At 44.2% G+C, this 13,894-nt stretch overlaps 1 protein-coding gene across 1 annotated transcript; it reads left to right on the forward strand.

Moving 5' to 3' along the window:
* Positions 1-653: 653 nt before the first annotated feature.
* On the forward strand, positions 654-13,798 carry PDIA6 (protein disulfide isomerase family A member 6). Its single transcript, XM_052690091.1, has 13 exons — positions 654-756; positions 2,859-3,000; positions 4,125-4,182; positions 4,876-5,002; positions 5,474-5,580; positions 7,422-7,555; positions 7,945-8,059; positions 8,890-9,030; positions 10,173-10,257; positions 10,346-10,418; positions 11,401-11,559; positions 12,421-12,517; positions 13,306-13,798. The coding sequence occupies exons 1-13, from the start codon at positions 723-725 to the stop codon at positions 13,375-13,377; spliced, it is 1,344 nt and encodes a 447-aa protein (XP_052546051.1). The 5' UTR covers positions 654-722; the 3' UTR covers positions 13,378-13,798.
* Positions 13,799-13,894: the final 96 nt, after the last annotated feature.

A 13,894-nucleotide genomic window follows, 5' to 3' on the forward strand; every position in this document is an offset into this window, starting at 1 on the left:
TTAATCGCTGGGTGTAGAAATGTTTCCCGTAGAAACTCACCAGGAATTAACCAAATACATAAAGGTGTTACAAGTTTCTTATCTTGAATATCTTGAGTAGCTCAAGATATTCCCCTTAATGCTATGGAAATGTTTGTCATTCAGCTGACTGCTGAAACACCAAGCACTGCCATTCAAATTACTGCAAAACACAGATGGAAAATAAAGCGTACCATCTCTATGCAGTTCCTTTCCTTATGCCAGATCAAAACGAGTCAGTAATTTTCTCTAGCAATAATTACGTGCTGTAAAGCCTCTCACTGAATAATTTCTTGCTGTGAGGATTTTGCCTCACTGCTCAACAGGGTCCCGATGTCATACATAGGGACAAGATAAGCGGGTGTGGTAGTGATGGGTTGAGGGCTGGACTAGATGACCTTGGTGGCTTTTTTCAACGTTCACAATTCTGCGACTCCACGATTTTATACCTACTTTTCCAAACCGTACTGGTGGAACGCAACAGACGGCGCAGAACAAATCCCCTCCCCACCTCCTCCCGCCCGCCGCCCCACAGCGCCTCTCCCCTCCGCCTAGCGACCCTCACGCGGCCGCTTCCCATTGGTCCATTCCAATGCGCCTGCGCTTCATCCACCAATGGGCGGCGGACACGGCGGGGAACGTGGGGGCGGGGCCGGGCGGGCAGTGAGGAGCGGCGGCGGTGGCGGCGGCGGGCGGCTGTAGCCATGGGGGTGCGCGGAGCTGGCGGCGTGTGGTGGGGTAAGGGCGGCGCTGGGGGCTCCTGAGGGCTTGGTGGTGGGGCCGGGGAGCGAGCCGCGGTGCGGTAGTCGGGAAGGGAGGGGTTCCGCGGAGTCTCAGAGTATGAGGGGGCGGCAGGCCGCGCCTACAGATGAGCCGTGGCCGCTGTGCTGGCGGAGGAAGCGCGAAGGGCCCGGCGGGGAGCAGCAGGAGGAGGAGGGGTGAATTAACGGCAGACAAAGGGCTGGGAGCGGCGCTGCTCCGATACGGAGGGGCACGAAGTGACGTCCCACGGCGGCAGCTTTCCTTGCCGGCCCTTCAGGCGTAACGTGGCTCTTTGGAGGCCATGCTGGTGGCATTGCTGGCTGCATGCTTTGCTTACGTGAGGAATCTGCTTCGGATGGCCGCTGATCTGACTGGTTCCGTCCGCTGTGGATTTCAAGCAGTTGCAGATGTGCGTTCTCCTGGCCCGTAGAAATGCGATCTTGTTATTTGCTGTGGATGGATTAAGTCTTGCGTGTTTCGTGTGTGAGAGTTAGAATAAAACCCAAAGCACAGCGGTGCTGACCTTGGTAAACTGCACTGTATGCTTTCTTCTTTGGGTTCTCTTTGGCAGATCTTCTTCATGACCTTGAGCTTTTCTGTTTGAAGTGACTGAAGTAGTTGAGTGAGCTCTGTTCAGTTGCTGAATGTGTTTGCCACAGATCTCTTGAATGATGATAAAACATGCTGGTTTCAATTCAGTCATCTCATTCCGTTTTGGGAAGGGTTCTCAGTTGAGATTGAGCCCGGAAAGTGTACTGGTCTGCACTGAGGTGATAATGAAGGGACAGACTCAACCTAACATGGAAGTCTGGTGGTGGAAACCAGTGAGGATCACGCTGAGAGAAGGGGCTGGGAGATGCTGGTAAGGGTGTTACGCAGTGGATAAGGTACTGGTTTGCAGTGGCAGTTCAGCCCTGACCTCTGAGCATCCAAAACATGTTACTTTTTGTTTCCCTCACCTGCAGAATATGTATAATGTAACTGCACTTGCTGAGCAGGGCTGCTAATGCATAGGTTATGCTGCACAGTCTGTACCACATAGGTGCTGTAGAATTTTTGCATCTCTGAGCTGTATCTTTCTCTCATATTTGATCTTGAAGGAAGTAAATATGCAGTTTGCTATGCAAATTGTAGCCACTTGCAGAAGAGCCAACTATTTTTGCCTAGTTCTGACTTCAGTGTCTGAGCTTTTACTTCCCTGAGTCTTTAGTGATTAAAAAAAAAAAAAGTCTTCCATTGCATGAATTGCGTTACAAAGATGCTCGTTGTTATCATCGTATCATCTCTTAATTCTGACAAGATAGAGGAAAGGGCTGTGAGATTGTACATGGAAAGTCTCAAACAGTAATAAGATATAGAAATGACCAGAAACATGAAATGCATTTGAACGGCTTGCTGCATCTTTGTGTCATTTCAATGGGGAGTTCTGTTGTTACAGCTCTAAGGGTGCTCGAGTTGCTAACTAGAGATTTAGTAGCTGCTCTCCAGTCTGTTGCTAGATGGACAAATCAATGCTGGATTAGCATCCTCAGAAAGAATGAAGGTAGTTAAGCTACTAATGTATTAGATGCTGGTCCTAAAATTAGTATAGCTGTGCTAACGCTGCTTGGGGCGGTTCTGCATTATGTGATGCTATGAAAGGTGTGTGTGCTAAGTGCAGTCAACTGAGAATATGTTGTGCTGGAGAGATGGTTGGATGGTTTTGGAGGTTCCATGAAAGTGAACTGAAGAAGAAAAAGTGTAGCTGATCTTGGGGATCCACATGGAAGACGGTGTGGTGCCAGCTGTAGTTAGAGTTGTAGCTTTGACAAAATGTTCTTTGGAGATCCTCAGCTTAGCAGAGGTCCAGCTAGCTGTAGGCACAGGGGATGTAGTATATGATCCAGTGGGATCATGGTGTAAGTGGTGAGTGAGTAGTATACATGTTGTCTTCTGTTTTACAAGCTGGAGTCCTTTTCCTTTTTTTCTTTCTGCTGATGTGAAGACTTGTTAGAGGAGGGGAGACAATTTAATCACATGAGTAGGAGAGCTGAAAATGGTTTCTGGGAATGCTGATTGTTTTGATTCTTTCCTTCTAGGCACAGTGAGCTGCACGTTATTCCTGGCAGTGAACGGTTTATATTCAGCCAGTGATGATGTGATAGAGCTGACACCAACCAACTTCAACAAGGAGGTCATTCAGAGTGAGAGCCTGTGGCTCGTGGAGTTCTACGCCCCATGGTGAGCATTACAACTGTGTACTTGGTGCTTCTGCAAGAGCAAACATAGGAATCTGTTGCTGATAAGTCCAGAGTTCACTGATGGTACATGTGTCAGCTTGGTGGTGTCATAAACAGAAAATAGTTGTAGTTGAGATTTCTTTCTCAAGTATCTTCATCAGAGAGAAAAGGAAAAAATGGGCAAATGCTGTAACAACGAAGCCTTATATGCTATTTTACTGCTGCAGTGTTTTAACTGAAATGAAAATTGAAAATGACTTATCAAGTGCAGTAGATAAGTTGGAAGGCTCTTCAGCTCTGTCTTAACTTCAGTCAGATGTGAAGCACAGATCTGAATGGACGCTTACCATTTATAAATACTGGCTTTGTGGATCTTAATTTGCTGCCCTTTTCTCCCATGCAGCTTGTATTCAGAGCAGAGTCTCTTCATCCTGCCTGTAAAGTCTGATCATGCGTATTCCATCCTTGCACAAATCCTCTGCCCACAGCTTCCACATCCTAATGAAGGGCCCTTCACTGCAACAGGCTGAAGGTGTTTGAACTGGGTGGTTTAGGAGAAGACTTGACCTACTGTCTCTTCTAGTGCTATTGCAGCTTTCCTGGCTAAAAGTGGGAATCAAGTGTAGTTTCAGTAAATGGCCAGCTTCTCTTCCCCTTCAGACTTATTGTGCCATGATTGTATGCTGGTTGCCAGTTAGTAGTGGGTCTTCTGGAGATGTCTTGGGAGCTGGTGTGCCAAAAACTCCTGCTAATTAAGGAGTTACCTCTAGAATCAACTTTTCAGTCCTCATCACAGAGCCATTTTATCTTTCAGCATTTTAGAAACAGAAGGGACTGTGTGCAAATCTGGATTTTGATGTTACCTACGTGTTAGGAAGGCTTGAGGGAGGTGTGCATGTATATGTATCTATATAAAACACAGGGGCATTTCTCTTCAGGTGGCTGAGGAATGATCTGAGGTAGCATAGGCTCTTCCCCTCTTCTTGGGTAGAACTCCTGTGGTTTGCAGTGTGCAGGTGTTCTGTAATTTCAAACCCCGCCAGGCCCTGTACTTCATGAGCTGCTGATGCAGATCGGAATGGATGTTACTGTTACTTTTTGCTGTTTCTTTTTTTCATTCAAAAGGTGTGGTCATTGTCAAAGGCTAACCCCTGAGTGGAAGAAAGCTGCAACAGCATTAAAAGTAAGTTTGACTTCTCACAAGTGTGCTTTTGTGGCAGTGGAGTAAAGCCTAGCTGACATTTGGCTTAGAAACATGAAAGCAGAATGGAAATCCCCCAAATTGTACCAGTTTAATTATACTTTTCCTGCTGCAGAAGCAGCCTGTCCCAGGTGGTTAAAAGACCATTTAAAAATGTTAAATAATAATAAAAAAAAGTAAAAGAAGCAAGTCAGTGTTGTCCCAGTAAGTTTCCATTGCTGTTTTCCAAGACTGCTTTTAACAGGACCACAAGACTGTAGAATCCAGCTGTCCCCAAAATAGCATGTTTCTCTTTTCTTCTTCTCACCCTCTTCTCCCCTCCTTTTGAAGTACAGGAACAGCATGAACTGAGTATTTGAGCACAGCTTTGTAAGCTGTTGGTGATGAGTGCTGCTTTTATTGTGGAAAACTTGATTGTGCAGTGATCTGCTGAGCTGTTTCCCAAAAAAGGAGAATGTAAAATATATATTCCTTTTTGGGGAGAAAACTATGTAAAGCTTTCAGATTGAAGAAAGAAATGAGCATATGAAGCATTCCCTAGTTCAGTGTTTTTTGAGGAGCTGCATCTTTCATTTGGTGGCTGTTTTCTTACCTTACTAATAACTTCCCACCATGCACAGTCTGTGTTACATCACTGTAGAAGGTTTGTCTGAGTTGTAGTTCTTATTTCCACAGGGTGTAGTGAAAGTAGGCGCAGTAGATGCGGATAAGCATCAGTCCTTGGGTGGACAGTATGGAGTCAGAGGTTTTCCAACTATCAAGATATTTGGAGCCAACAAAAACAAAGCAGAAGATTATCAGGGTAAGTGTGATACTCTTTCATGTGCTGCATGCCTATTAGCGTTCCTGAATATAGTAATGATACTAGCTGTTAGTGCTGGCTCGTGTGGCATTTCTTCCATGTGTGGTGGTATGGTAATGGAGAGAGACAGGTGGGTGAGATTTGTTTGACCAGCTGTGTGTGTCCTGTCAGCAGTTTTTATTTGATGGAGGTTGGTAAGCAGTTCCTGAAGAATACTCATTTCCTGCTGTTTACTGGGAGCTTGCCACAGTCATCTCCCCATCAGATAAAGTGCATATATGAAAAGCAGAAAGTAAATCTTGTTGCTTTTATTTTAAGTCAGCATCCCACTGCTGTATCGCTCTCAGCCCAGCCCTGCTTTTCCTGAAGGATCCCAAGGGAGAGAATTTGTTCCTTACTCTTGTAATTAACTCAGTGGCCTGTCTGAGAAGCAATTGGGTGCTTTAGTGATTCGTTTTTGTTGCTTTGCAGGTGGCAGGACAAGTGAAGCCATTGTTGATGCTGCACTAAGCGCTCTTCGGTCCCTGGTGAAAGACCGTCTCAGTGGCAGAAGTGGAGGATACAGTTCTGGGAGACAGGTATTGGAGGAAATGTGGTGGTGGTTTGTTTTAGCTGGAGGGTGGCCTGTGCAGGAGGAGACAGGCTTGTGCTCCCTATTCTCTAAGTTGGAAGAGGCTTCCTAATTTTATCTAGTCCAGTCTCCTGCTCAGCAGAGTGTCAGTTAGAGCACTTGCTTTGGACTATGTCAGGGACATAGGGGCTACAGGGACTGAAGTCTCTGGGCAGCCTTTACTTGTGTACGATCACCCTTACAGGAGGAACATTTTCTTAGATGCTTAAATTGAATTCTTGTGCTTCAGCTTGGACCCTTATTTTTTGCTCGGTCCCTGGACATTAGAGAAGAATCTGGCTTTTCTTTATTCCCTTACACCCAGGAATTTATATACATAAAAAGGATTCTCACTGGGCCTTCTTTCTTGCAGACTTAGCGATCTCAGCTCTCTCAACCTCTCCTACTATGTCAGATGCACAAAGCCATTAATTAGCTTTGCCCCCTGGCTAGACTTACTCCAGAGTGTGCATGCCTCTGTTACACTGGGGAGCCCAGAACTGGACCCAGCACTGCATATGTTTGTCACCAGTGCTGAGCAGAAAAAAAGATTACCTACCTCAACCTTCTGGTAGCTCCTGCCTAATGCTACGCAGGAGGTTGCTGGCTTCTTCGCCACAGGAGTGCCTTAGTAGATCAAGTGCAACCTGTTCTCTACCAGGACCATGTGCATGGAGTTATTCATCTCCAGGTGCACTGCTTTACCTCTCACTGTGTTGAACTTGGAGGTAGTCTGCTTCTCCATCTGACTGAGGTAGCTCTGGATGGCAGCACGTCCATCTGGTGCTTCAGACATTTACTGAGAGAAGTTTGCTGAGAGTGTGCACTCGGTCCTACTGTCAAGGTGGGGAAGATGTAGAAGCAGTGTTGTGCTGGTGTTGGCCCTTGGCAAATACCAGTAGTGACTTAGTGGTACTTAGCACTGAAGATTGCAGTCCTTTGAACACAGCAGTACTGCAGTCCAACTCCCTGCTTATCTAACCTATGCTTTTATCAGTTCCTGAATGAGGATTTTAGGGAAAACAGTGTCACAAATATCATGAAGTCAGGATAGGTAACATCCACTGTTGTCTCCTTACCCACCAAGCTGGTTATCCATCACAGAGAGCTGTCAGGTCAGCATGTTTTCTCCTCAGTAAATCTTTGCTGACTACTCCGAATGACCTTTGTGTCCTTCATTTGGTTGGAAATGCCTTCTGGAAGGATTTGCTCCGTGACCTTTCCAGAGATTAAGGGTCTTGAAGCCTGCTTGGCATTGGGATGAGTTTCGTAGGTTTTCTTTAAATTTGGTAGTATTTGCTCTAGTTGGTTTGCTGCAGTTCTCCCTGAAGATAAATGGAAAAGCTTCTGACTCATACTACCATTTTAAAATCATTTTTCATGCATCCACGTTCTCAGGTTGGTAAGAATAGAAGCCCTTGTTAGACTGTGCCATGTGGTTTATATCCCACTGGCATGTTTTATATCAGAAGCAGGGCGCAGAGATGGGTGTGATGGGAAGTAGAAGGACTTCGTTCTCAGGCTGATCTGAGCATGAAGAACTGGGGAAGTGTTCCTGCATCCTCCTGGTAGTTAGTTTGACCTGAATGCTGTTTATAAGAAAAGGTTCACTTGCTGTTTTTTGAAAGTGCTATGGGAATAGGCTGCATACATTTGTTGTCAGTTCTAAAATGGGAAAGCTGTATGACCTAACTCTCCCTGTTTTGTATATTCAAATAAAGACCATTTGGTGCAACACAACACTGAATACCTCGTGTGGGAAACCCATTTTGGTTGCCTGACACGTGAGGGTCTGTTTGTTTCTTACAGAGCCGAGAGAGCGGAGGTGGAGATAAGAAGGACGTGGTTGAACTGACTGATGACAGCTTCGATAAGAATGTCATAAACAGTGACGATGTGTGGATGGTGGAGTTCTATGCCCCATGGTGTGGGCACTGCAAAAAGTGAGTTCCTTTGTTTGTGTTGCTTTGTTGTTGTTTGTGTGCAGTACCCTTCATCCCCTGAAAGGGGCTTCGGTTATATCAGAAGTTGTTCATTGGTTGGTTGTTTTTTTTTAATGTAATGTGCTTTTAGAGTACCTTGTTTTTGCTTTGGCTGCACTCTTCCCCGGCAGTAAAATTGCTGATTATCAGTAGAAATAAGATTCAGAGGTGGATTAACTTTCTCACCCCTTTAGATCCAGGATGTCATTGGAATAATCCAGCTAGCTGTTATATTCTGCAGATTCTTTTTCTTTTCCCCCTGAGTGGAGCGTGCTATGTAGTGTTGGAATGTGGTATACTTCTGCTATAGATCTGGGGGAGCTCAAAACACCAATCATCTTGTTTTTCAGTCTGGAGCCAGAATGGGCAGCTGCTGCCACTGAGGTGAAGGAGCAAACCAAGGGAAAAGTCAAGCTGGCTGCAGTAGATGCAACAGTCAATCAGATGCTGGCAAGCCGATATGGGGTGAGTGTGCTTTGCAGTGATGGCATTTTCTTTTCTGTCCCTGGTAAGCCAGATTTTCCTTCAATCTTACTGATCTTAACCTGGCACTACTTGTGTTAAGTGGCACATACAATTTGTATGCAGTTAATTCTTGAATGTCAGTAGCAACATGAAAGGAGTTAGAGGAAAGGGATAAATTTGAATGTTGCTGATGATAAAGCAGTTTATCGTCGTAACGTCTTGAATGGCTCTGTCAACTGAAGTGAGAGATCGTCCTTCAGATGTGTATGTTGGAGAATGCTTGGAGAACATACGCAGCTCTGAGCCACGTGTCAGGAGTTGCTGTGCCAGCGTTAACTGCCTTGAGCAGCTATGCTGTGTGCTCAAAGCAAACTGCCTTTTTTTACATATATGGGAGGGTTTACGCTGTGCTGCTTGTTTTCCCTGTGAGCGCAGGTAGCTGGCGATCAGGAGCACTAAGCGTGTTGCATTTGAAGTGTAGCAGAGGAAGCCTGTGGCACATCTGTTGCCCTGTGGGCACTGCGCTGTCTCTCCTGAGACAAATTGGGAAACCAATGCCTAGGAAGAGGAAAGTGCACAACGCTCAGTCACTGTGAAGGGAGGCTGAAGCCTTTGCCGCTTGTCTGTCCTAAAACTTGAAACATTGTTTCAGTGTGTTAGCGCTGTTTTGAATTGTTACAAGGGAACAATGTCGTTGCTGCTGCAGTATGTTTTAAGATTCACCTAGATGTTAATCTCTTCCTCTTAATGTAGGGTACAGCAGAGTAGTGGATGCCATCCACCATAAACGTTCAGCTTTATTTAGCTGGTTATTTTAACTTGTCTTGCAGATTCGTGGTTTTCCCACAATTAAAATATTCCAGAAAGGAGAAGACCCTGTTGATTATGATGGAGGAAGAACCAGGTCTGACATCATTGCTCGTGCTCTGGATCTGTTTTCTGATAACGCACCACCGCCTGAGCTCCTGGAGGTCTCTCTTCATTTATTATTTTCCAAATTTCTTTTCCATTATATCCTTTGTAGTTTTTACAGGACTGTATTGATTGTAAATGAAACGGCCAAGTTGTGCTGCTTGTGGCAGAAACAGGCAAGAATAGCAAGTAGTTTTCTGTTATTCTTACTGTGAATGTCCTGTTCATTGGAGGGCTGAGAATCGGTACAGTGAAGGCACCAACAGCACTGGTATCAGTACATCTGAATTCTCTGAGAGAGAAATGAGTGAAAAGTTGAGTGAAGAACAAGACAGTGGGACTTTATCTGTGCTGTCCAGTAGGAGTTGTATGAAGGCTGACACAGCCTGTTGTCCAAAAATTTTTGCCTTCAGTATGGTGACTTCTAGTTCTGGCTTGATGAAAGTAGGATTGGAGTCTGAATCAGTTGTCTACAAAGTGGGGTACGTGCACCCTCAGTGCACAAGACAACACTACAACTGAGCTGTAGGAAGAAAAAACATCTTTACTGTTAATAAAATGATCATTTAATGAGATGACTATCTTCACCTGATGTTTTTAATGTCTTTGTATGTGCTTTATAAAATACTAACAGCAGATGGACACAATTTGTTTAAACATATTCGAGACTGCAAACTGTGTGGTGCACAAAGTTTGTTGATCACTGGTCTGAGTAAATGGATTGATTCCCTTTTTGAGGATGGGATGTAATTGGGGTTGCTTCATCAAATAGCAATTACATTTCCTTGTCTTCAGCAAATGCTGCACCCTGCTGGCTCCCCTTATGCTAGCAACAGAACTACAGGCACATGTGTAGGTCTGGGTGTGCTGTTTGCAGTGATCAGTAATTAGACCAGTGGTTTGTTTTGCACCAGCCCGGGTCCAAGGACAGTTATCTTGAGCAGGAGCAACAGCTTGCTGTGTTCCCTGTAAGCCTTGGGTGGTACTGCTTGTTTTCCTGTTGTTGCAGCTTTTAACAGAAGGTTTTATGAATTTCTTGTAGTTAGGGATGCATGAAGCAGGCAGTGCCTTTAAGGTTTGTATTGCTTCAGATGCTTATTACCTTGTCAGATGGAGCTGATGAGCTGTTGGAGGGAAGTGCAGTCACAGCAGGATAACAAAAGTCTTATTTTTAACCGATTTTTCTTTGTCTTTCTTTTAGATTATTAGTGAAGATGTTCTGAAGACCACCTGCGATGCTCATCAGCTCTGCATCATTTCTGTCCTGCCTCATATTCTTGACACAGGTAGGCATACGAGCAAGCAGTTTCCTCTGGGAATTTGTCCCTTTAAGCCTGTGGTTGTGTTTAACTTGTTTAATTGTCTGACAAACAGGAGCCTCGGGGAGGAATTCTTACCTGGATGTCATGTTAAAAATGGCTGAGAAATACAAAAAGAAAATGTGGGGGTAAGTGGCACAGTGGCCTGGTATTCTTGGATAAGATGTGCACATCTTTAGAGGTGATGGGAAGGAATCTTGTATGACAGTGATGTACCTGTAGACAGAGCTGTTCCTTGTTCTGGATTCTCTATCTTGGTTGTTCACTGTCTGGGCTGAGAGGTGCTTGCAGCTGTAGAATAAACTGTTGGGTTTTTTTTTTTTCTCAAATCCTGCCTGTGCAAGCTGTCAAGGCATTAATGTGATCAAGTACTCTTGTAATGAATGCTACAGTATTTTATGGTGATATTTTAGACTCTGAGTCTTTTACTGGTGAGTAATGCTGCCAGTGTGACTGTTGCATTTCCCTCCCCCAAAAAAAAACAGCTTATTAACAAATCTCATGCTTCTAAAGGAGCAAACCAGCAGGTTTCCTCTCTTCCTCTAGAATGCATGTTGGTCTCTCTGGAAAGTGAGATTTGTTCAGATGCTGACTGCTGAGAAAGAGCAGACCAGCATAAAAGTGTGAGGAAGAAATGTGGAAGTTGGCTGCTTCTAAAGGATCCTTGTGGACTTGCTAAGTATTAGAGAAACTGAGACCTGACCGGTGAGAAAACAGTACTGGGTGAAATGTTGGCCTTTTAGTGTTTGTCCATAAAATCCTCTGCAGTGGTCAGTACTTGGTCATAAACCTTGCTTAATGTAGGCTAGAGGTGCAGAAAAAATTTGTTCAGGTAGGTAGCATAGCTCTTTCCTTAGAATACCTTGCATGGTTGTGATTCAGCTGAAAAGCAGCTGTGGCAGTGGGGATGGCCTGAAGTGTTGCTCAGGAGTGACTTTCTTCTTCTACTTAGTAGAAGACCTTGCTGTTCCCTGCTGATGTGAATAGCTGGCTCTGTTGAGGGCAGCTCAGAGTGCGGTGCTGACTACGGGGCTGCAAGACGTGTGTGACTAAAATGACTGTAGTGCCTTTCCTGATTTCCTGATTTCCTATTTTTTTTCTTACCCTAAGGTGGCTGTGGACTGAAGCTGGTGCTCAGTCAGATCTTGAGAGCTCTTTGGGAATAGGAGGCTTTGGGTATCCAGCAATGGCAGCTGTTAATGCCCGGAAGATGAAATTTGCCCTCCTGAAAGGATCCTTCAGTGAGCAGGGGATCAATGAGTTTCTAAGGTAAGGAATCCTTCAAACAAGCTGCAGCTCAAAATAAAGATGGAGAAAGGGAATAGTTTCAATAGAACTGCGATGGTTAAGCAGTACCTTTTTGTAGTGAACAGATACAGTCAGAAAGTCAGCCATTTAGAATTTGATTGTGGTGTTGCTAAGACTTTTGAAAACAGTTAGAAAACCAAGAAGTAAATTTTGATCTTGGAAAAACTTCTGTTTCTGCTGTAACCAGAGGAGTTCTTAGAATTTGGAAATCAGTGCTGTTCTACTACAAGTCACCTTTCTGGTCATGTTCTGTGTCTTATTTGCCCCTGAAAGTATTTAAAAGGATTAGCACTTCAGCTTGTAGTGTTAGCTTTCTTCAGCCAGCATAAGCAGCAGGTGCAGGATGGGATGCCTCCAAGCAGGAGCTGGTTATCCTGGACCCCTTGGAGACAGCAGGGCCTTAGGGTCTGCTTAAAAGAAACGTTTCCAGCTTTTCAAAGTCAGACTTGCATAAAATAGGTCACTCCCAGAATTGGAATTAGAGACTCTTCTTTGAGTTGTATTAACAGTATATTGTGCATCTCTTTAAGGTCCCGCATTTGTCCATGAGTATTACAGAGGGCACTGCTGAAATATGAAACAGTGTAACTTAAAGTGTTTGTCTCTCTCCATCTTTGGAATCTTAATTGTGAATTGTCAGTGCTGCTTTAAAAGGCTGTTTATCACTTTCTGCTTTGCAAACTGAAAAGCTACTTCAAGATAATTTAGATCTGAGATCTCATCTCTGAAGAAAGGTAGTCAGGCATCTTCCTTTAATCTGAGGCAAGCCCTGTTCCAGGTGGATGGAAACTGAAGAAAATTGTTTAATTCCTTTCCTCGCAGGGAACTGTCTGTTGGCCGAGGTTCCACAGCACCAGTAGGAGGTGGAGCTTTCCCTAAAATTCATGCAGTTGAACCTTGGGACGGCAAAGATGGTGAGGTAAGAAGTGCTCTGTGTCTACGCGTGCTGCTGTTCTGCACAGTTCAGAAGCAAAGGGACAGCAACTAAAAACTGGCAGTGTGGCTAGTGGGGGAAACTGCAGCAAGTCATCCTGGTGGTCCAGTGGCAGGAATTAGTTAACAGCAAGGTAGGAACCAGGTTCATTGTCTCCCGTTATGGACAGGCACTCCTGCCTGTCAGAATGTCATAGGAAAGTTCAGTTCCTTGAGGCTGAAATAATGCTTTATTAACCAATGCTGAGTAAGGAAGATTGTAGCGCGTGCACCTAAGGCCCAAAAGTTGTGGAAATTTCTTGATGTACTGATTTTACTGAGTTCATAAGTTAAAGCCCACAGAGTGATCTCAGTATGTTCTTGCTTAAAGTTCAACACTGCTGTAAAAGGCAGTTATCACAATCTTTGGTCTACTCCAGATGGAATGAAAATACAGCGACCCTGCACATAGCAGGGGGATTGAGACTAGCTGATCACTGTGGTCCTTTTCAACTCAGGCCTTTCTATGATTCTATAATTCTGTGAATATGGTACTAGTTCTGTTACCTTGTCTGATTGCAATTAACTCTATATGGGGTATATTTCATGAATAAGTAGCAAACATTCTTTGTCCAGTCTAAACTCTGATCAGTTGTCCCATGCTCCAAGTGCTGTCAGTTCTTATGAGCCAGAAATGATAGGGGGGAACTTTGCTTTTTCTATGAAGGATCCAACTCAGTGATGCTCCAGTGCTGCTTGCTGACAAACATTTGCTCAAAACTTGCTTTCTCACAGCTTCCAGTTGAAGATGATATTGATCTCAGCGATGTGGATCTGGATGATATCTGGGATAAAGATGAGCTGTGAGATCTTCAGGAATCTTCTTTTCTTGGGAGAGTTTGCGCAGCAGTTTGCAACCTGGTTCACGTTCAGATGGATTTTCCAGTGGCCTTTTTATGGAGAAATAGCACGAGACAGCTGTGCTGTTTGATGCACTGCAGCAGTGAACTGTACGCAACTCAAGAAAACATTGCAGAAATTCTATGAATTGTCATAACCAGTGAACTTGATTGTATTCTGTGTAACAAGTATTTTGAGGACAACATTGATTTTGTTTTTTTTTTTTTTCTTTGAAACATCTTGGGTTTTATTCTGTTGACAGTGTGCTGTTTGAGTGTTACAGAAGGCTGTTAGTGTAACCAATTTTAAATGTGTTTTTTTTTTCTTTTCTGTGGAGGTGGAACCTGGTCAGCTTCTGTTTCAATTAAATAAAACAGAATATTTTTGACACAGTGTTAGTCTTGTACAGAGAAGTGGAGGTGCACATACTAAAAGTTATCCTGGTTTGGATGACTTTTCAGAAGCAAATGGCAGAAGAGAGAGG

The sequence above is a fragment of the Tympanuchus pallidicinctus genome, unplaced genomic scaffold (genome assembly GCF_026119805.1).
Source record: "Tympanuchus pallidicinctus isolate F22 unplaced genomic scaffold, pur_lepc_1.0 scaffold1, whole genome shotgun sequence".
Classification (NCBI taxonomy): Eukaryota; Metazoa; Chordata; class Aves; order Galliformes; family Phasianidae; genus Tympanuchus; species Tympanuchus pallidicinctus.

Coding starts and splice junctions, on each gene's coding strand:
- PDIA6 (XM_052690091.1), top strand. CDS start 723: ATGGGGGTGCGCGGAGCTGGCGGCGTGTGGTGGG. Junction 4,183..4,875: donor AAGCTGCAACAGCATTAAAA/GTAAGTTTGACT, acceptor TTATTTCCACAG/GGTGTAGTGAAAGTAGGCGC. Junction 5,003..5,473: donor CAAAGCAGAAGATTATCAGG/GTAAGTGTGATA, acceptor GTTGCTTTGCAG/GTGGCAGGACAAGTGAAGCC.